This window comes from Clupea harengus, chromosome 2 (assembly GCF_900700415.2).
Source record: "Clupea harengus chromosome 2, Ch_v2.0.2, whole genome shotgun sequence".
Taxonomy (NCBI): Eukaryota; Metazoa; Chordata; class Actinopteri; order Clupeiformes; family Clupeidae; genus Clupea; species Clupea harengus.
This window is the reverse complement of record NC_045153.1, coordinates 32,909,685-32,933,975: the sequence shown is the minus strand read 5'-3', so window position 1 is coordinate 32,933,975 and position 24,291 is coordinate 32,909,685. Positions and strand designations below refer to the sequence as shown.

The 24,291-nt window shown below is 38.7% G+C and overlaps 1 protein-coding gene across 1 annotated transcript; it reads left to right on the top strand.

The window, feature by feature from the left end:
- The first annotated feature begins 373 nt into the window (after positions 1–373).
- c9 (complement component 9) lies at positions 374–23,235 on the top strand. The gene is made up of 11 exons (XM_012823363.3): positions 374–534; positions 689–779; positions 6,937–7,087; positions 12,474–12,621; positions 17,928–18,066; positions 19,992–20,387; positions 20,496–20,736; positions 20,872–21,003; positions 21,103–21,278; positions 22,034–22,262; positions 22,820–23,235. Exons 1-11 carry the CDS (start codon positions 458–460, stop codon positions 22,951–22,953), a joined length of 1,914 nt encoding a protein of 637 aa, XP_012678817.2. The 5' UTR covers positions 374–457; the 3' UTR covers positions 22,954–23,235.
- The last annotated feature ends 1,056 nt before the right edge of the window (positions 23,236–24,291 follow it).

The window sequence follows — 24,291 nt, the reverse complement described above, 5'->3', positions numbered from 1 at the left end:
TAAAAGAAAGTTGATTCAGTGCAGAACTTAACTGCAGTGTGTGGAAGACAAAACACACATTGAATGAAATCAGTCAGACTTTGGTCCAATCAATAATGTTTCAACATTTCCAGGCTCTGTTTCATTTTATTGGAATGTATTCCATTTTTATTATGAATACATGATTCCATGATTGTATTTTTGTTGTTTGTCATCTCCTAAAATGTACATCCTTCATTTTGATTATGATCATGTGAAAATCGATGTTTAAAGACCTTTCCATACAATTTACATAAATATGTTGCAACACTTCAATTCAGGATATATCCTCTATTTGCATTGGCATTAAACATTAACTTTGGAAATTGCTGAATTTCCCGTCAGCTCAAACTAACAACAACAAGGCATTGAGAGTTTAAATAGAGAAGGAGTGAGGAGAGAGCACAGTTCAGTTTTAGTGGTGTTCCACAGTCTTAACATGCAGAGAATTGTTGTTCCTTGTGTGCTAATACTTGCCATTCAACAAGCTGTATCTAATCATGCAGGAGAGTCTAGGTAAGTACACAGTGTATCTTCCTTACTTTCATATACATCGTGTCTAATGTTCTGCGCTTATGTTTTCAATATTGAAATATTTAACTTGATGCTGATGGGATGTTTGACATTTTTCTTTGGATCAGTTAATTAGTAAATTGCACATTTCCTGCAGGGTCAGAAGAAGTCTCTCTCCCCATCCCACGGACTGCAAGATGAGTGCCTGGTCCGACTGGGGACCCTGTGACCCCTGTTCCAAGACTATGGTGAGGGGCATACACACACACACACACACAAATATCACAAACCCAAGTATTTCACTGGAAATTTCTGCAATTCAGAGGATGGAAACACTGATACACACTCTCAGTCACAGAGACCGCACTTGTTACAGTCTCTGTCTTGGCTCAAACTCCTTACAGTCACCAACCGGCAGTGCACGATACTCTAAAACACTTTGAGGTCCGTGGTACTAAGAGTATGAATAGGCCAACCAAAAGACCACAGTATCAGAAGATCAATACATCCAGCTTTGTTCACTGAGAGATCACAGATACAAAATGTGCTAAATAAAGAACTGACTGCAATCAGCAAAAGTACTATCAAAAGAAGGCAGTCTAGTATTGATCTCAGAGAACAAGTAGCAGCCTCTAAACCGCTTCTCAGGAAGGGAACAAGGCCAGGCATTTGAGGAAGGCTAAAACGTACCAGCATTTCACAGTTCACTTATACTTGGACTGATCAGTAAAAAGGTATTTTTCTAGGGAGGCAACTGGAAGAAAAAACCCAATATATTGATGAATCCATGTGTACGTTTTATAGACATAACAGAAGTGTCAGGCTTTACAAAGAGAAGGACCCACTCACTCACTAGCGCAGCTCAGAGGGGTAATTGCTCTGTCATTTGCTTAGCTGCATTTTAAAGTTTAACATGTTTTTTTAACACTTTTTCTGGAAGAAGTCACGTGGCTTCTTAAACCCCATTCTTATATAGTCTATACCAGGGGTACTCAATTAGAAACCCAAAAGGTCCACTCGCCAAATTTCCATTCAGTCCAGGGTCCGGAACAGTGACGGTCAAAATCCAAAAACATAACTCCAAACAAAAACATTAAAACTATGCACAAAAGGTGATGTGGTCTGGCCTTATTTGTGTGAAAGGTGACACTTTTTTTGTGGTTTAAACTTGGGCATAAAAAGTGTGAAGGCCAGGCGGAGGCACTGATGTAAGTGTTCATTAGTGAGTGTGCTCCTGTATTTGTTTTTCACCATATTCATGGTTGAAAAGGCAGACTCACAACAGTATGTTGAGGTATGCACGCTCTTGTTGTGTGGCTGATCTAACTATTACACTGCATGTTGCTTGGTATGATTGCAGATGGTTTATTTTTCTGCCCCTTACCTCAGAGTCCTGCGGGTATTTTTGTTCGAAGTGTGCATGCTTTGTTTCATAGTGACGTTTCACGTTACCACTTTTGACAAGGGCAACCGTCTCGTTGCAGATTAAACACATCGGTTTGTGCTCCCCACAGGCAGCACAAATGCATACTTGTCAGTCCACTCTTTCTTAAATTCGTGATTTTTGGAATCAACTTTTCGTTTTTTGTCGGGTTTAAAGCACGCCATGATTTTCGTTTGCTAAGAAAAAGATACCGTTCACAAATCTATCTGCCCGCGTTGTTGCCACTGACACACACAACCTGCGTGACCCACAGAGCTCTCGGTCAACATTGACTGAGTGAGTTGTTATAGTGACTGTTATTACAGCTCCTGATTGGACCTCTGGATTAGACACGGAAGATAGAAACCACATCGAGTAGGAAAAAAATATATAGCGCGAAATCACGCACTAATGAAAACTTGATTGGATCATGATTCAATTAGAATGTTGATTTTGGCTTCGGTCCACATTTGATTGCGTCTGGGTCCGGATCCGTCTATTGAGTACCCCTGGTCTATACTCTTTATTTAACAATTTGAAGTCCAAAGCCTGTTAGACTCTTTTAGGTTTGATGTTTTTGTATATTTCCCCTGACTAAAAACATTGATGTGTTTGGGTCTGTGTGAGTGCCTGAATCTGAGTCATATACCACAGGGCCTTCTCTGTTTCCTTATCTTCTATTTAAGCAGTGCAATTGCATGCAGGGTTGAGTGTTGTCCATTTCTGACACTGTTAGTAGGTCAATGTGAGTTGGGCTCGTGGGGGGGGGGCTTCTACTGCATCTGAAGTCTGCTGTAGTTTAAGCACTTTGTCAGTCTTAACTGCCATCCATCTCATACATACAGTACCAGTCAAAAGTTTGGACACACCTTCTCATTTTTGGAGAAGTTTTTTTCTTTACTTTTATTATTTTCTACATGGTAGATACATTTTTTTTGTTAAGTACACTGTAAAAAAACTGCCATCGTTTTTACGGGAAAAAACTGGCAGCTGAGTTGCCAGAACAATCCTGTAAAAAATACATCCACCTGTAAACCTCTTTACAGAGTAGCATGTAAATTTAACATTTTAAACCTGTGTATTCAACATTGTATTTGAGCAATATTTACATCACTGTTATGTTATATTGGACAAGTTTGTTCAGTAAATGTAACATTTTAAACCTGTATATTCAACATTGACCTTTAGCTATATTTACATCACTGCTATGCTACACTGTAAAAAAAATCCTGTTGTTTTTACTGGAAAACACTGGCAGCTGTGGTTGCCAGAACAATCCTGTAAAAAATACATCCACCTGTAAACCTCTTTACAGAGCAGCATGTTAATGTAACATTTTAAACCTGTATATTCAATATTGAACTTTAGCTATATTTACATCACTGCTATGCTACACTGTAAAAAAATCCTGTTGTTTTTACTGGAAAAAACTGGCAGCTGTGGTTGCCAGAACAAACCTGTAAAAAATACATCCAGAACCAGTACATTTAACATTGGATTTATGCTGATGTTGCGTGACCATTATGCTATAAAACCAATTATTTCAGTAAAATATACATCCAGTTGTTGTCTATTGTACATCAAATTCCATTCGATTTCACTGAGAAATACCAAGCAAACAACATTATTTAACTGCTTAAGTCTCATTATAACACTGTTATTCAACTGATTTGTCATGTAGATTCCCCTTAAAAGTTATTTAAAATATAATGTATTTTAATGTATTAATAACAGTTTGGACCAGGGTCGCAGCAGTTGCGGTGCGGTCGCACTTGGGCCTGTGGTTCTTGGGGGCCTGTAGCCGGGGCCAATAGACATATTTATGTACCCCCTTAAACTGCGTCTGACAGAAGTTTCTGACTCCAATTTCCGCCACGCAAACACGGTTGTGTTCAGTGAAGAACTGGTATTTCATTTTGGAGTGTGTCTACATTTACATTTAGTCATTTAGCAGACGCTTTTATCCAAAGCGACTTACATATGTGCGACTTACAATGTATACACATTTTACATTTTTACACTGATGGCACATTGCACATCAGGAGCAATTAGGGGTTCAGTGTCTTGCTCAAGGACGCTTCGACAGGGAATCGAACTAGCAACCTATGCTAGCAACCTACTAGCAACTAGCTGATTATGGATTATTACTCCGTGTGCACTGCCCTGCTATTGTTTCTGAGAGTGGCAACAGCCGAGCGACCCTTTTCCAAATTGAAACTTATTAAGACCTACCTGAGGAGAAGGAGAGGCTGAATGGTCTGGCTATCCTGTCCATTGAAAAAGCAAATCACGCATCACCACCTTTCTGTTTGAAAGGCATTGTTTTGGCTTGCAGGTGTGCTGTGCCTCTGACTGTGCACAGTCAACTTGTCGGTCTTGACGTTCATATTTTGCGCCTAAACTAGCTATATCGTATCGTCACATGATCAAATAGAGACTTTTTCATTGGACAACAACATACATATTACCCAGCAATCATTGCAAATCTGAATATGACAAAAATTCCAAAGAAAATAGAAACTTATTAATTTCATTGAATCGTTTTTTAATAGTTTCTATAGTGTATGTAAGATAAGCATATCATTTTGTTATAGATTGTTACTATTTTTCCGACAAATAATACCTACCATGATGGAGAAAAGTTTACCTTTTCAAGTGCCTAGATACCATTACACTCTCTCCAAAATGTATTACCAGTTCTTTTCTGAACACATCCGTATTTGAGCTGTGTAAATTGGAGTCATGGACTTCTGTCAGATGCAGTTTAAGGGGATGACATCAATTTAGACATAAATATGTCTATTGGCCTCGGCTACGGGCCCCCAAGAACCCCGGGCCCAGGTGCGACTGCGCCTGCTGCACCCCCTATAGTTGAGGCCCTGGCCCAAACTGTTATAAATACATTATACTATAAAGAACTTTTAAGGGGAATCTACATGACAAATCAGTTGAATAACAGTGTTATAATGAGAATTAAGCAGTTAAATAATGTGGTTTGCTTGGTATTTCTCAGTGAAATTGAATGGGATTTGATGTACAATAGACAACAACTGGATGTACATTTTACTGAAATATTTGTTTTCATAGCATAATGGTCATGCAAAATCAGCATAAATCCAATGTTAAATTTACTGGTTTACAATGTAATATTATACATTATAAAGTGTAAAAGGTACATATTGTTCTGTGAAGATGGTTATGGTTTGGCCGTATTTTTTACAGAATTATTCTGGCAACCACAGCTGCCAGTTTTTTCTAGTAAAAACAACAGGATTGGTTTTACAATGTAGTATAGCAGTGATGTAAATATAGCTAAAGTTCAATGTTGAATATACAGGTTTAAAATGTTAAATTGACATGCTGCTCTGTAAAGAGGTTTACAGGTGGATGTATTTTTTACAGGATTGTTCTGGCAACTCAGCTGCCAGTTTTTTCCTGTAAAAACAACAACCTTTTTTTCCCAGTGTATGTCATTTCTACAAAGAAATAAGCATAATCTTACTTTAAAATTAACAGTTGTATTTCGTTTAGTATTTTTACACCACCATGTTGTAATTTAAACAGCATTGAATTGCTTCTTGTATTACAGTTTTTTTTGTGTAAATTACAGCCATATGTCATTTCTACAGAGAAATATGCATACTCTTACTTTAAAATTAACAGTTATATTTTGTTTAGTATTTTACCAAAAAGTGTTGTGAAATAATCAATACTCTATTGTATTTCTATTTAACGTTTTTTTATGTCATGATTTTACGGCATTTCAGTGTGAATTTTATGCACATTTTTTACAGTGTACATCATTCCATATGTGTTCTTTCGTAGTTTAAATGTCTTCAATATTAATCTACAATGTAGAAAATAATAAAAGTAAAGAAACACTTCTCCAAAAAATTAAAGGTGTGTCCAAACTTTTGACTGGTACTGTAGGTGACAGTTGTACATTGATACTACTCCAGCCCCACGGCCTGCGTAGCACAGCATATGATAGTTAGAATGGCAGGGAAGGGTTGATTCATTGAAAGCATCAATGAAGCATTGTAAAGCATCCACGTTTAGCACTAACTAGCACTTTTAGTTTGTCTCACAGTATAATCACTAGGGCTGGGCAAGTTAACGCGTTATTATCGCGTTAACTCATCAATTATTCAACATTAATGCCCTGGCAGTGGCAATGAGCTTTAAGTTTGTATTTGCTTTGATAACATTGTTTAAGTTGAGATTTACACTGAATATTTTATTTAACTGCTACTGTATTAAAATGCTGATGTTAAAAGTGTTTACACAACAAATGTTGAGGCACTTTCGTTCATATGGCAGAACATTTAAAATAAAAGTGCACTATACACTACTTTTGAATTCATTATTGGATTTTGCGTATACAAATGCGATTAATCGTGATTAATCAGGGAAATCATGCGATTAATCCCGATTAAAACTTTGAATCGTTGCCCAGCCCTAACGGTGGAAACCCATGACACCGTTACGAGCGACGCGATATTCTAATCCCATGCATTTCAACGGGAGCCAATCCATTGTGACGTAGACCACCTTTTTGGGCGACGCGACCGATAAAAGTTGGAAAATGTTGAATCCTATGCAAGTGAGGAGCGATTTTTTCCGCAGCGGCCAATCAGAATGTTTGGTGTCGTCTCTGACAGTTTGAAAATGCTATTTCCACACGCTACAACACGCCCACTCAAAGTGATGGAAGCGTATCGCGTCGCTGTCATGGGTTTGCACCGTAATAATCACCAATTACCAGAGTCAGGTTTGCCTTCACTCTCTGCAATATTACAAATATCAGACCCTTAACAAAATATGGCTGTTATATTAAGTTCCTTTGAGTTCAGAATCTGTCAGAATCTGTGGTTGAATCTGGCCCCCAACTCCAGGGGATTTGAGTGTGATTGAGTTAGATCATTACACATACAGACTCTACTCTGACTTATCTTAGCTCTCTGGTTCCTTGGTCCTTACAGCATCGGTCACGGGGTGTGGAGGAGTTTGGGCAGTTTGGTGGATCCGCATGTTCCCATGCCATTGGAGATCGGAGGCCCTGTCGGACAGATGCAGTCTGTAAACGTGAGGCAATGGTGCCCTGCTTGGCAACAGAGTTTCAGTGTGACTCAGGTAATTGCATTTACTGTGAATTCTGCTCTGCTACAAAATGATTTACAGTTTGGACATTATTTACAGTCTGCTACATTACATACTTAGAGTTGGGACATTTAAAATGAACTCAAATTCTCAGAATCTGCTCAGGTAAACATCACAGAATGTCCTTAGTGTACCTACACAGACACATTGAGCACATGCAGAGTTTGTCTCTGAAGGTGTCAGGGACTGAGTGCCTGCTGGCTACTGCTACACTAATGTAGATACACATGTCAGGCTTCCTCTCCTAAACTACTGCTACACTAATGTAGATACACCTGTCAGACTTCCTCTCCTAAACTATAGGAGGAATCATATACATGGTAGATGATGAATTGTCATCTCATTGAATAGATTTATTTTACATTTTTTTTTTAAGAATTAAAATAAATAATTTGTCATTGCAAATTAATAACAATTCATAATAGGCATGAAAACACGATTCTTTTATATTATGTATCAGCCTAAAATGCAGAGGTGTAAAAAGTACTGAAATGTTGTACTCAAGTAAAAGTACAATTACTTTGATGAAATTTTACTTAAGTACAAGTAAAATTACCCATCTAAAAATCTACTCAAGTAAAAGTAAAAAGTAGTTCATTTAAAATGTACTTTAAGTAAAAGTTACTTAGTTACTTTCAACAACTTGATGGGGGCCGCTCCTATATAGTGCAAAAAAGGACAAGGGGTCATAAATCCAATACAAAAACTAGTTATTTTTTATTAAAGGAGAATCTTTAGAAATATAAGTGCAATGACATTAAACATGTCAAACATTAAACATGTCAACACAACATTTAAGAACTTTTGGGAGGACATGTCAAGACATGACAGCTAAAATAAAAAGTTAAAATACCGCTGCCCCACTTAAACTTTGGTTACTTTACTTGTGTCCACCTTTAGAGCATTAGTCTACAAACTTCTTGTTGAGTTTGAGCAGCAGCTGATTTTCAAGATGAGTAGAGTTCATCCGGGCTAGCTTTGCATTGAACAGCAATCCAGCACAGCTGAAGAGTCGCTCGCACGCGGCCGAGGCAGGTAGGCCAGTATTGAGTTTCAGGGACAGTTTTTTGATATTCTGAAAGGCGTTCAGCAGATCCATATTGACTGAGACACAGGCTAGGTACCCTTCTAACTCCCCTGTACCTTCTGGACTTCATTGAGGAAAATAAATCATCTTCATCTGATGAATGTTGTCCAACTTGCTCCAGCCTCCAACATCCGGTCAAGGTGTTGTCTGACATAGACTAGACCTGTAGAATGACAAACAACATTTCTGACAATTAAGTATTGAGCTGCCATCAAGATTCAAGAGTGCATCATAACACAGAAATAGCTATAAATAGCTACTTGAGATGACAGACCTACAGTATACAGAATTATAGCATTATTTTCTATTTCTACATGCATCACAATTCATAATCCTCAATTCTTGCTAACCGGGACCCCTTAGCATGAACATGAAAGACGTGCACGTTGCAAAGCCACCACTTATCGTTATCAATATCTGACTAAACATCGTGATAAATTGCAGATAACGACATACACATTGACTTGTCCAACTGTCTGAAAACGATGGTGTGCGCATTCACATTGTTCTGTTTCAAGGCATGGGAGGCAGCCAAATGATTAGCCTAATATCAGTTTATGTGGTGTATTTCATTGCTGATGACTGATCTGCAGTTTTTAACACAATATGAGAGACTGAACATAATAATTCTATGACCTGAAACGAATGGAAGACAGGAATGGTATTATTAGTCTATTGGATGACCGCTGTCGACGTTAGCATACTCAGGTCGGTTGCAAGTGCTAGCCAAAATTAGGCTACTACCTACTAGTGCCATGAAACGCATATTTTGCTTAATGGAGCAAAGCTAACTAAATGACAAAAACGCTGTCTGAACTACTAATGGAAAGGGACAAATAATGTACTTACCAACACATGCTTGCGCAGATTTGAAGATGAATTTGTATAAGCAGAAAGTTCTGACTGACGGATTAGGCACAGTTTACACAGCATATAGCTGTTGCCTCTTTTACGTTGGAAGGCAAACTGCTTGCTGAGATGTGGCCACGGGTTTTCTTCATCTTCTTTAATTTCAACTGGCGGAAAGTTCGGTGCTTCAGCTTGTTGGTGGTCCGCAGCTTGTTGGTAGTCCGCACTATCATCTTCCTCCATATCTATCTCTCGTGACTCGGCACCGTACTGGTGCCTTGCATCGACTCCATCATCCACTCTATGCAGCATCCACCACTGCAGTGAGCATTGTGGTGCGCGATTCCTGCCTTGAACTATGTTTTTTTTTTACTCAGTAACGGATGTCATTTCCAATGTAGCGAAGTACAATACTTCAGTCAAAATCTACTTAAGTAAAAGTAAAATTACCGATTTAAAAAACTACTTAATAATTACAAAGTACACAAAAAAACTACTCAATTACAGTAACGTGAGTAAAAGTAATTCGTTACTTTACACCTCTGCTAAAATGTATCTTAAATCCATCATGGAACAAATTATTCCAGGTCAAGTGATGTTTCTGTCACGGAAAATTTGTCGTGTGGTCGCAAAGTTAAGCATGAAACGATTTCTAAGTGGACGTGAGAAAAGAAAGAGGAAAAGGGAGGATGAGAAGTTCAGGGAGAAATTACCTAAGGTAACACAATATTTTCAATCAAGGAATTTGTCCGTGGAAGTGGAAGACATTTCTGATAATGTTTCAAGTTCATCTGATAATGTTTCAAGTGCTGCGTAGCCAAGTTTAGCTAGTGCTAGCAGCAGCAGACAAACAGCTACTACAGCACCAACTAGCCCTGCCTGCCTTGCCTCTACAAACGGTGAGCCAAGGGTTAGGATTAGGCTCTGGGCTCTGGTACAAGTTACATTATTTTGATAAAGTAATCAAAAAGTTACACTACTATTACACTGCACTCAAAACCTCATAATTCATAACTGTTTAGTTGTTAAAGTCAACTATTCACAATAAATGTCAGTTTCACATAACATGGCTCATTAAGTGTGTCTGGAAGGGTGTGGGGTTGGGGGCTCAACATTATTCTTTGCCCAGGGCCTCCAATTTGATTAAAAAAAACACCCCTGCATACACCATATAGGAGCTAGTGTGAGCTGGCTAGCTAGTTAGCTTGTGCAAGCTACTGTTATCTAACCCATTCGATTAAGTGTATTTGTTATTTGTGTGCAATCTCGTGATTAAAAACAGGCAATCAGGTATTAACCAATCATGAATTAATAATACTTCCATGTATATGGATCATTCCTCCGTTCTGGTTAGATGACTAAATTAACCAATTATGAATTAGTATTTCTTCCGGGTATATAGATCATTTATCCCTCCACTCATCATCTGCCAAATGCTACTACCACGTGTTTATGTAGGCACTCACTCTACCAGACTAAGTAGACGGATCAGAGATTTTTCCAAACCATTTCAACAGAGACATTAATAGTAGTACATATCTGGCTGACTATCTAAGATGTTCCCGAACCATTTAAAGATTACATTTAAATATATATTCAGATATGCTATTGAAGACTCTAATGCTTGTCTGTCAGTTGGCTGGTATTTGGTCGTTATATATATAAAAAACTTCACTAGACATTATATGCATGTCTTACATTAGGCAATGTGATCAGCTCCAAATCTGGTACACTGAAGTTAGAAAAAAGGGCCTAGACGTGGATCATATTCCATCAGTTTTATCAGTTTTATTGCCCAGTAACATGAATTATAAATGACTAGATTGCTTCACGGCATGTGTGAGTATAGCCTGAAGGAGGATAGGCCCCCTCTCACACTTGCAAACAGCAGAATTGAACGTAAATTTGGAGATCTTGCTCCGTGTCAATCCTTTCTGGTTACACTGTCCACTTATTTATGAATGCTTTATGAATTAAATCCTAGCACATTCAATGGAGTTGCATTAGCGGTAAAAGGGGGAGACAGAATGCCAGTAACAAGTTATTTGACCTTATCGTGGCGTTAAATGTGACAGGAGGTTATATGAATTGATCCCATAATTGTATGCATGGAAAGAAGCTACTTCTCTCCAAGAACAACATTGCTACCTGTTTAAAGTTTCAGGCCACATGGATGAGCTATTGGGTTGGGTTGGTGCCTCATTCCAAGCATTCATTGGGGTGGCTAAAATGTCATAAGTTGAAAGTATTTTGATGCATCGGGTCCAAGACAGCATGTCATCATTGCCATCACTGTGAACTGAAGTTTAAAAGAGGGTGGATCTTTCAGAAAGACAACTCATAAGGCAACGCATAAGTTGAACTAGCAAATGATGGTTGTAGCAGAAACTGAAGCAGCTGGGTCAAAAATCTGTCGTGTGGGATGGATCAACAACTACCGGCAATGTTTGAGTCGTTGTTGACGGGGTTCATACCATTAGTAGAAAGAGGGGTTCATATACTTTTTCACACTCGCATACAAGGTTATTGTTGGATCATTTTGATAGTACCGTAATTTCCGGACTATTGAGCGCACCTGAATATAAGCCTCACCCACTGAAATTAAAAATAATTATTATTTTTAACATAAATAAGCCGCACATGTCTATAAGCCGCAGGTGCCTACCGGTACATTGAAACAAATTAACTTTACACAGGCTAAAATGAAAGTAATAGAATAGTGATGCATATAATTAGTTTTGCCAGTTACGATAAGTGCACTGTTGCTTTAAGAGAGCACAGTTGCAAGAGTCAATCAGAAGCTAGAACGTTAGATTGAAGAAAGATGCTAGTTTGAAACCAGTGAGCTAAAGAACTTGAAAAGACTGGATTTGTATTGTTGTAAACTTTTTTTTTATGGTCTAAAGTGTTTTGAGTTGAGTTCTGTCTACGCCGGTAGACTGTGGTTATTTTGACATTAGTTAAGTTATTGAGAGATACTGAGAAATCGCGTGGAGCTAAGCATCCATGCGGCTGCATCCATGCTAGCATCCTAGCTCCACAAAGCCACCGTAAACACAAAGACACCGTATACAGTCACAGGTATAATAATCCATAAATTAGCCGCGTCATTGTTTAAGCCGCGAGGTTCAAAGCGTGGGAAAAAAGTAGCGGCTTATAGTCCGGAAATTACGGTAAGTGGGAATGGGGAAAAGTACCCCATTTTTGTGACTAAATATTCCATTAGCTTTGCTTCATCAATTTTTATGAATTAGATGCCGATCTGATCGGATTTTAGATCATATTTCTCTCTGGTCTTCATTATATTACCACTTAACACATAGATATATATTGATACTAAACTTCCAGGAGATTCTGAAAAAAATCAATAAGAAGGCTTTAGGTGAATGCACATGGAATGACCCAGGTGTTTTTGCCTTGCAGGAATATGTATTAAAAGACGTTTATTATGTAATGGAGATAACGACTGCGGTGACTGGTCAGACGAAGATGTGTGTGAGAAGATTGTACGTCCTCCATGTGGAAACACAGATCTCAAGTTGTCTGAAATGGGTCGTACTGCAGGTTATGGGTAAGACTCACTTGTCATGCACACAACTGAATAGTACCACATTATTTCCATTTCTTCTCTGTATCACATCTTTTGTAGCAATGGTTCTCTCTCACTTACCTTTATTTAGATATGGGCCTCTTCCTCTTTTCGTTTCACTGAAGCGTGATGGTTATATGGCAGTTTCCCATTTCTTTACACAGTCCTTTGCGTTTTTGTTGAATACTGCAAGGTCTTTTGGGCTGCAAGGGTTAGGTAGTAGAGGGCAGACAAGGCAGTGCTCCATTGTATGGTCTGTGTTACGTGCCAGCTCACGACACGAAACAAGAAGGGGAGGCCACGCAGAATTTAGGATATTTATAGTAATAATAATATATTTATTAATGATTTACAAGTTTATATAGTTATCTAATAATTATAGCAAACGTGTGGTGAAGATCAGTGTTGTGAAGAGAAACAAAAGATGTAATGTAAAGTCAGGTAAATGGTAATATAAACAAACGACGACGATAATCCAAAACCAACGACAACGACAATCCCAAATCCAATTCACTATCCAAATCCAACGATAACCAAAATCCAACGACCAATCCAACGCTCTCCCGACTTCCATCTGAGCAGGGCTTTTGTAGCCCAGCCAATCACTCATACACCTGGATCCAATTGCCTGTTGTAACGACAGATAGAGAACAGGTAGGCAAATCTCATGGGGCGGGGCCTAGACCCGCCAGGGTCGTAACATCTGCTTGTCCACATTCACAGGTGGTTGGGCCAGTCTTGTAGCCCCATCTGACCAGAGCATCTTTGGATCGTCCCGTTCTTGTTCTAAGGCGGTTGAGTGTATGGGCTAAAACTAAACATGAACCGATATGAAACACTCTTGTCACTGACACGAGTGCGGATGTTTCATTAGTAACCATAGTAACCATATGAAACACTCTTGTCACTGACACGAGAGCGGATGTTTCATTAGTACCCATCTGGAACACTCTTGTCACTGACACGAGAGCGGATGTTTCATTAGTACCCATATGAAAACTCTTGTCACTGACACGAGAGCGGATGTTTCATTAGTAACCATAGTACCCATATGAAAACTCTTGTCACTGACACGAGAGCAGATGTTTCATTAGTAACCATAGTACCCATATGAAACACTCTTGTCACTGACACGAGAGCGGATGTTTCATTAGTAACCATAGTACCCATATGAAACACTCTTGTCACTGACACGAGAGCGGATGTTTCATTAGTACCCATAGTAACCATCTGGAACACTCTTGTCACTGACACGAGAGCAGATGTTTCATTAGTACCCATAGTAACCATATGAAACACTCTTGTCACTGACACGAGAGCGGATGTTTCATTAGTAACCATAGTACCCATATGAAACACTCTTGTCACTGACACGAGAGCGGATGTTTCATTAGTAACCATGGTACCCATATGAAATACTCGTCACTGACACGAGAGCAGATGTTTCATTAGTAACCATAGTAACCATGTGAAATACCCACTCCACTTGGACTTTGTATTTAATCATCTTCTTCATGTTCATGATCTTATTTCTAAAAGTACGAATATAATATAATATATAATAACAAATGGTAAGCCTACAATCACCAAAAGTGGCAAGTTTACCCTATAGGTAGAAGAGGTTTTCTAAAATTCAATATACTTTCAAACCTCCAGTAAACACCCATGCGTTTGTTCATTTCCTCCAATCTCTTAACAAACCCAGCCTTTACTGGAGATCCTGGGATAAAAAGAGGCCTGCATCTATTTCACATGAACCCTAGATGCTTTGACCAATCACAGCAGCACTATATTACCAACAACACAATTCAAACACCTGTGCATTAGCTAGCTCGATAGTTAGTACATTCACCTAGCTAATCAAATAAAAATCAATAGCTTTTGGTAATCAGCTTTTGCATAGATGTTCCGCAATAAAGACCGCTCATCTGGCATAAAAGACTACTTGAGATTTATTGAAGCAACGTTCATAGTCAGCATAGATATATATATATATAACTACTATGCTAGATCAAAATATATAGAATACAAATAGAATTTGACATCTGTACAAAATTCTGTACAAACTGAATGTGCATTGTACACCATCACTCAGAAGAGGAGCCTTCTCTGTCGGCACAGAGGGGAGCTGTATCACAGGGTGAAGACACTTTGTTGTGAAGCATCGTCCAATATATTAAACAGTTTGTGCAACATTCTCTCCACAAGCAGCTCCAAAGGCTCCAGGGCCGTCCCTTGCACAGAACCAGCCTTCCTAATCAGTCTCTTCATCTTCTTAGTGTCATTGGCTGCCTTCTTAATCAGTCTCTTTATCTTCTTGCTGTCATTGGCTGCCTTCTTAATCAGTCTCTTCATCTTCTTAGTGTCATTGGCTGCCTTCTTAATCAGTCTCTTCCACTTCTTGGTGTCATTGGCTGCCTTCTTAATCAGTCTCTTCATCTTCTTAGTGTCATTGGCTGCCTTCTTAATCAGTCTCTTCATCTTCTTAGTGTCATTGGCTGCCTTCTTAATCAGTCTCTTCAACTTCTTAGTGTCATTGGCTGCCTTCTTAATCAGTCTCTTCAACTTCTTAGTGTCATTGGCTGCCTTCTTAATCAGTCTCTTCATCTTCTTAGTGTCATTGGCTGCCTTCTTAATCAGTCTCTTCAACTTCTTAGTGTCATTGGCTGCCTTCTTAATCAGTCTCTTCATCTTCTTAGTGTCATTGGCTGCCTTCTTAATCAGTCTCTTCCACTTCTTAGTGTCATTGGCTGCGTTGCTGCTGTCCCCACAGATGGCTGCAAAGAAAATTGCACTTACCACCACAAACTGAAATAAAAAAATAGCATGAAAATAAAAGATATGCGGCATCTTGCTGCACACATTAAAGGACCTAAGTTTCCTCAAGAAGTAGAATCTGTTCTTCCTGAAGAGGTATAGATATACATTGTAGTGTTCAGCGAAATAATTACACTGCCAAAAATAGCTACAGGTAGGTAGGCGGTCCCCACACAATAGTTTTGCATTCCCTCTCAATAGTTTTGCTTTAGTGACCGGACACCAAATAGTACACGCTGTTACCACCAAATGTTCATGAAATTGTTAACTTACCCAAGCTTGGCATTTCACTTTTCATATTTCATATGTTCATATTTTGTCTTCTTGTTTTGTTACAAAGTTTCTATACTAGCACTAGGCAACGTTAAGATTAACAATAGCAAAATAGTGCAAAGAAGATGAGGGAGGCTTTCATTTGATTGTTACTGTAGAGTAGAATGGTCTGTTTTTTGGCTGACGATCTCTTGGTTTGATATGTTTGCTCTGCAAATATGTGATCTGGAGCCAAACACAAATAAATGTCATGCAATTCACGAATGTATTTTGTGATTCACAAATAAATTTCACTCTTCACAAATAAATGTCTGCAGAGGGCACTCTAAACACCTGGATAATCATTAGAGAAGATTAAAATTATTGGAGAAAATCGGGGACGCAGCATTTGTCAATTACGCCCCAGTGCTATGGAACATACTGCCTATAGACATCAGGGAAGCCAGCTTGCTTAACATCTTTAAAAGAAAACTAAAAACGTACCTCTTCACATTAGCCTTTAACTAGCTACCACTTTGCACTATACACATATACGTATATATATAAATACTTAAAAATAAATATATATAAATACTGTATATATATATATATATATATATATATATATATAAATACTTTTAATTTAATTTAATTTAATTTAATTTATTTTAAATACTTTGATTTACTTGTGATATTAAGGGGTTAGATTAAATATATCTCTGCAGTTTTATTTTCTATCTTATGCTATGCATTTTATGTATTCAATTTTATAATTTGAATAATTATTATTATCATATTATTTTATTTTTATTCATTTTTTTGCACTATATCTGAGTTTTTATGTTTCTTTGAAGCACTTTGAGCTGCATTCTTTTGCATGAAAGGTGCTATATAAATAAAGCTTTATTATTATTATTATTATTAGACTAACCCAGCAAAAACAGTTTCTATTTTAACCAAGCCGCTGGGTAATTAGGACCAACCTAATGCTGGGTCAACCGAGACCATCCAAACGGTTTAACATTGGTATATTAACCAAGACGCTGGATGAATTGGACCAACAATGCTGGGTTAACTGAATCTAGACAGCAACTTCTAAACCCCATAGAAAATCTGTGAGATGAGCTGAAGCCGAGTCTACAAACGTTGACCTCAGAATCTGAAGGATCTGGAGAGATACTGCATGTAGGAATGGTCTCAGATCCCGTGCCATGTGTTCACCAACCTCATCACGCATTATAGGAGAAGACTCAGAGCTGTTATCTTGGCAAAGGGAGGCTGCACAAAACATTAAATTAAGGGGTGCCAATAATTGTGGCACACATGTTTTGGGGGAAAATATTTATTTAATGTCAACTGTTTTTTTTTTCTTTCAATAATTGTACTTCAATGAAAAGGTAAGATTTTTGTGAATATTCTGAGTGAAAGACCAAGAGGATAAACAGCAAAGACATATTTTTTCATAGCCTGTTTTGCTCACATTCACTAGGGGTGCCAATAATTGTGGAGGGCACTGTAGCATAACCTCGATCAATATAAGATCATATTAAATTACAGGTAGCCTAAACAGACACATAAAACAAGTCAGACAATAGATTTTTATTTGACATCATAACAGGCCTGGTTTTAAAAAGCAAATGTTACGTTCCATCATAAGGGGGAATTCCACTGTTCCATCCATTTTTGGCGTAACTAGACCACCTGTCAATCAAACACAATGGGCATCAATCACTATTTACGTTGGCCAGAAATGGAGACTATAGAAGTAGAACTAGAGAAGCTCTTTGGGAATGTTTATCTTTGGGAATCTCACTGATTGATTTGGACTAACATGGCACTTTGAAAATTGGCTTTACGTCAGAAAAACACTGGCGTTTAACTAGTTTAAAGCAACATTATGTAACAATTTTACCTTTAAATAACAGCTTCAAAATAATTGTGGTGGTAGACTGACTTGTAATACGTGGAGAATGTCGTCTGTGCCATTGCCACAGCACGCCTGGTACGCCTGGTATTGCGCTATGTAACTTAAGGACAGGGAGGCTCTATGTGAATCTACTACTAAAAGTAGTACGAAAACAATACATTCTAGAGTAGTTTATCATCTGTGTAATTTGTTGTGTAAACTACCAATAAATGAAACTTTCCTTCTCCAGCTTTGTTTTTCTTTGTACCATGACTTGTCATATATATAACTCCCTGTAATCCATTCTTTGCAGCATCAATATTCTTGGTTCAGGCCCCAGGATGAATGCCTTCAATAATGAGTACTTTAATGGCCTGTGCTCTCGGGTCAGAGACACCAGCACGTTGGAGTACGACAGACTCCCATGGAATGTTGGAGTCCTCAACTATGAAGTAGGTCAAATGTACATGATGTCCTATACCCTTAGAAAATGGGCAAATTTTTGTTGACGTCAGTTGATACAATGCAAATCAGACATTAACGCAGACATTAATGAGTAGGTCTTTCAACATTACAACTTTGATAAGTCAAGCTCTATTTACCTGTACAGCAACTGTAATGGGCTTTTTTTTATTATGGCTGAAGCACTCACAGACTACTTGGGGGCATGTGAATGAACCTGAATTACCTGAAGAAGCCCGTTGTTGCGAAATTGCTCTGGAAGTTGGCGTGTTAGCATAGTTTGACATAGTTTGACATACTGACATGGCATCATTGAGAAAAACAGAGGAAAAACTCTCTAAACCAAGGCACTCCTTAGGTTGAAATGTATTTTTTCTAATGACATGTCATAAGGTGGACTGATGAGAATGACATGTCATAAGGTGGACTGATGAGAATGACATGTCATAAGGTGGACTGATGAGAATGACATGTCATAAGGTGGACTGATGAAAATGACGTCATAAGGTGGACTGATGAGAATGACCACGCTTAGCGGCTCATGCCAACATTTTAAGTGCCTTGTTTAAGAGAGTTTTTTCCTCTCTTTTTCTTCAATTGAATTTGTCCCTTGACACCAAAGACCTACCGATTTAGACAACTTTTGAAAGTAAGACTTTTTAACATAGAGCATGCCTATAACCACATTTCCAAACAATACTTCCTCAATGTTCTGTATTTGGCATACTCATCAAAGAGACATAGGTTAAGCTGAAGGTATAGCTGAGAAAGGCACACTTAAAGCCATAAGAAACTGGGCTATAGCTAAGAACCCAGTTCGATTTGGCATTCGTCTCAAGTATTGGAGTATTTTTTAGGTGTATGTGGTGTTGCCTCTGGTCTTAACACATCGTGGGTATGGAAGGGGGTGGGACCACTGTTGAGCCTTCTGGATGTGTTATGGGTAGAATCAACAAAACACTGACTAGGGAGGGGGCCCACTTATAACCCTAGTGCTCATGAAGTCGCCTCTTTGTTGTTGCTGTTAAGTATTGTTAAGTACCAGTAAGGTAGTTGTGGTGCACCCTGATATGATAATATATAGTTGAGGTTGTTGGATATGACTACTTGCATGTGCTATTGAGAAGCTTGGCTGCTATAGAAAGTCACCAGCCAATAGCACAAGACATTTAACATTTTTCTTATGTATAACTGAAATTAGAAATACAAATTATGGCATGCATAAATGTTATTGTAACTTGTGCTGAACATAAAAAAATGCATTTGACTTTGGAACCACTATTTGGAGCTGTTTAAATTTGTCTAAAAATATCAGAGCATGACAATCACTAAAATACCTGCCCTCTGACTTCAGAGGGTCAAGGATCAAGTTTAGGTTTGAAACCTAAAGATTTGAAGAGTGAACATAATCATCTTAAACTTGCAGTCCTTGATTTTAATTTATCACACTTTTCTTTGGAATTCTCCCAACGTTGGCTGTTCAGTGAGTGCGGTGGTCCGTCACAGTCCTGGCTCTGCCAGTAGGAAGCAAAGTAGCTCCGACCGATCCCTACGGTATTCCAGCCCATCAACAACGTTGCTTTGAGGAGCATAGATGGCAGGGGTTTCATTAATTGGCTTTTGAGCTGAAATATCAACAATCCTTTGCCAGGACTGACGACTGGACCTTTAAACCATCCCATATCCCACTCCATTCATTCTGTGCTTGCATGAGCAAAAAGACCATTTGTACTCATCCGCTCTCATTGACGTTGCAGCACCTTGCGCCACAACATGGTGGCACTATAGCTGAATTCCTCAATTGACTGAAAACAATTCTTTCCAGTCCTTGAACATTTTTACAGCGTGTCATATTGTGTTTTGAGTTTCAGCAGGAGGGGAGATGTCTGATCATTATACGTGCTTTCTCACTCAGACTAAAGTGGAAGAAGCTGCCTCAAAGGAGATCTATGAAACGACACACTCCCTGCTAAGGGAAGTAACAGAGGAGAACAAGAACTCACTAAGTATCGGCCTGTCCTTCAAATTCAACCCCACAGAGAAATCAACTGGGGAAAAACCTGCGGAATCACCTGGTGAATCAACTGGGGAATCAACTGGGGAATCACCTGGTGAATCAACTGGGGAATCAACTGGGGAATCACCTGGTGAATCAACTGGGGAATCAACTGGGGAATCAACTGGGGAATCAACTGGTGAATCAACTGGTGAATCACCTGTGAAATCACCTGGGAAGATTGAATTTGGAATCAATTATGCAAAGGAGAAGAATGACATGATTAAAGAGATAACGGGGTACACCACAACAACAGTAGGTCTAGCCATTGTGCTACTTTTGAATGCTTCCATTTTACTTTGACTTTTTTGGCTTGCTCCCTAACCTCTTTGACTATTCTTTCCATCCCTTTTCTGTTCACAGAACAAGAGCTTCATGCGGGTGAAGGGAACAGTGCAGTTGAGTACTTACAGGTTGAGGTCAAACCATCTGATGCTGTCAAAGAGCTTTCTAGAAGATATTGAGACCTTGCCTGTGCAGTATGAAAAGGGACAGTACTTTCGTTTCCTTGAAGACTATGGCACTCACTACACGGCAAATGGAAAATCTGGGGGAGAATATGAACTGATTTATGTTCTTAACATGGAGAGTATAAAGGAAAAGAGTGAGTTTCATGTTTGACCATCCAGAATATCATTCATAGTCAAAACCCAAATACGTGTGAATTGTTTAGCAACATAATTAGGATTATGTCAAACCTGGCACTACAGCCTAAAGTGAGGTGTATTGATGGTTACAGAGATAACAGAACGAATGCTCCAGGAATGCCTTAAGCTTGGTGTGACAGCAGACCTTGGTTTGACAGCAGAGGTTGGTGTGTCAGGTGGCGTAGACAAAAACGACTGCAAAAAAATCAACACTTTAAGCAACAGTGAGTATACAAAAAAACACTGACAAAATATGTGAAGCACTTTATACTACCTTACACATATACATACACAAAATCCTCATCTGTGTAAATCCCCCCCAGATCAGACTGAAGGGAAAGCTCTAATTGATTCCATCATGACATCAGTGAGGGGGGGTACTGTGGACAAAGCTGCAGCCATGAAAACTAAGATAAAGACGGAAGGGGTTCTGGACACCGAAACTTATGAAGCATGGGCTAAGACCATAATTAATGCTCCAGTACTCATCCACAGTGAGGTAAGCATACCTCTACCTCACACTTCATTCCTGATGCACAGTAATATAAGCCACACATAAATACATACCCCATTGTCTTGTTGTCTGTCTTTGAAAGTGCTATATGTAAGACTTTTAGTTAGAAAGGTCGAAACTAAATGTGAAGAAATAACAGTCTTGACATAATGTAAAAAATGCTTGTGTGCTCTGTGCCTAAAGGTAGGTAGTATGCTAACCAGCTAAGGTTGATCTGGCCTCTCTTGTAATACCATTGTGTACCTCAAGGCACTGTGTCAAGGCACTGTGTGAGTCAGCAAATAAGTCTTGGCTATCTTGTAGCTAGTAGCAGGCCCATGGGTTAACATTAATGGTCAGCATACAGGGGTCTATTTGCCTCAGCTACGTTAATGCAACAAATAAATATTACTCGATGTTGATGCAGACACATGGTTGCCAAGATATCTTTCAGTCATATAAATGTCCTCTGCCATCTTGGCCAAACTTTTTTGTTGCTTCTGTGACAGAGATGAGGTAGGGATGGGCAAACGTAGTTAGACACTACCCCCCAATTTGCTTGGAGTATGAAACGATTTAGCTCGCTAGCTGACAGCTACGCAGAACTGCAAATAGCACCTTTAATAGACTTCCTACAACTTTGTCTTATCAAACAATATTAGTAGTTCAGAAAGCCTGTACTCAAACAAAGGTCATTATTATTATAAAATTCATTACTGAATTCCTTACAACATTCAATGAATGATCTTTCTCTCCTCCAGCCTGAACCCATCTACAATCTGATCCCACCGACAATAGCACACAGCCAGGAGAAACGCAGCAATGTGCTTCTTGCGATCGATGAATATGTTGCCGAGTACAGTGTGTGCAAGTGCAAGCCCTGTATGAATGGGGGCACTGTGGTGCAGATGGATGGGAACTGTGTTTGTCTTTGCCTGCCGCAGTACGAGGGCCTCGTCTGCGAGAAGCTCCGTTCTGCGCCGCACAGGGGTGAGAATTACACATGTCTTTTTACAATACTTATATGGAAGACAAAACAGTTGAGGCACAATCATAAAGCTCTTAAGTTTTGCTTCTAGAATTGTGGTGATACTGAATTCTTCTGAAAAGTCCAATTTGTTTGTTCAGGGGTCAAAATAGACAATTTTGATATTATTGTGGTAATTTTTTTCTTAAAGTGTTTTTTTGCCAAGACCTCAAGTCATAAATGCTCCGTCCACTCCATATCACATTCTTTGGATGCACATCTCAAGAACCTCTTATGATAAAAATGTGAACTTTGGTTAGTGCATATTTGGCCACATTTGCTCGCATTTCCTCAAGTGACAAGTGGCTATCTCAACAAACTAGCCACCAACAACCAATCAGCTTTCATCAGTCAATATTTGACAACATGATTTGAGTATTTTGATAAAGGCTCAATCATAATACTACCATTTGGCTTTGCGGGTGCTGCTTGAACTTTGATGATCGCTGCTTGCATTTGTTCAGTAATTCCAACATGTAAAGAATACTCTAGCTCACAGTATACTTCCTTCCTTTTAAAGGGCCAGTCAGTCAAGAAGGTAACTGGGCCTGCTGGGGATCCTGGTCTGGTTGCAAAGAAAGTAAACGTTCACGGACTCGCACATGCAACGGTGGTTCTTGCCGGGGAGAAACAGTCAGTACGGATTACTGCTGAATGCTCATATGCACATAGACACATCTTAATGCACGCAGACAAACACAAAAAGCATTGTTTAAATATTCATTAATTGTGATGGAGGGTAGTGCTTCCAGGATAAACCATTTTATCTTAGTGGTGAGATATGGAGTTTTACTTCTGGCCAGAGAATCACAACACACAGATTAAAAGAGTTCTTTACTATTTGAACATAGGACTGTTATGTGGTGATTAATATATGGTATGTCTGTATGGGTGTCTGTGATTCTGGAAATGAAATAAACAACAATGTTGATTGTATTGGCAATTTCATGACTTATATAAGAGTAACATATAAACATTAGTTCTAGTGAGATAGTGAGATATAACAGATGTCCACTAGATGGCAGCATTGCATTAGAAATCAACAGGCTATAATGGGATAAGTAAACTTACAATTTCATTTTTGCAATGTACTGCTGCAAAATATATACTTGGGGAGATTAACACGTCATAGTCTGTGATTTGACATGTCAAAATCCAGATTTTCTGGAAGGATACACACTTTTAACTGGTTCCAAAGTCAAATGTATTTATATATTTAGCACAAACTCAGGATAGAATCATTTTTAAGTGTTATATTTGTATTCTTCCCTGAAATCATGTTCATTCCCAATTTAGGCAAAGTGTTAATACAGTACATTCAGCAGATCTCGGCGCACAGCAAAAGGTCTCAGCAACATGATTACCACAGACTTCTACAAACTCACACTATAAGCTAATAGAACACTGCAATTATAGAGTTACAGAATTAAAACACTTATACAGCGAAATGGAGACGATCCACAAGCGTCTGTTTGGATGGTCACTTTGAGAGATACAGGGTGTAAACTCGAACCTGAACCACCGGACCTTTTGGCAGGGAGAAATGGCCGTAGTTTCCCAACTAGCGCACCATATATAAACTGCATTACAGTATTGTATGTAATTTTATAAAACAAACCTGTGTATTGACCGCACATGTGTATTAACCACAGTATATTCAATGTTATATCATCCTGTCACGTAAATTGGATGAGTCTTTCAAGCAAATATGCTACACCTCTCCTCACACATACGTATGCACACACACACACACACACACACACACACACACACACACACACACACACATAGGCCACCTCATTCCCACTCAGTGAAAACCATGTATTTATTTAGCATGTATTCAGTGTTATGGCTCTGTGTGGGAATGGACACTAAATGTTTAAGTCTTATTGTTAATAGATCCCATGGCAACCACTGAATTAACATGTTCAAGAGAAATTAAACTTTGCTTCAGGTTATGCAGCAAACGGTGTTACTTGGTTGCTATGGTTG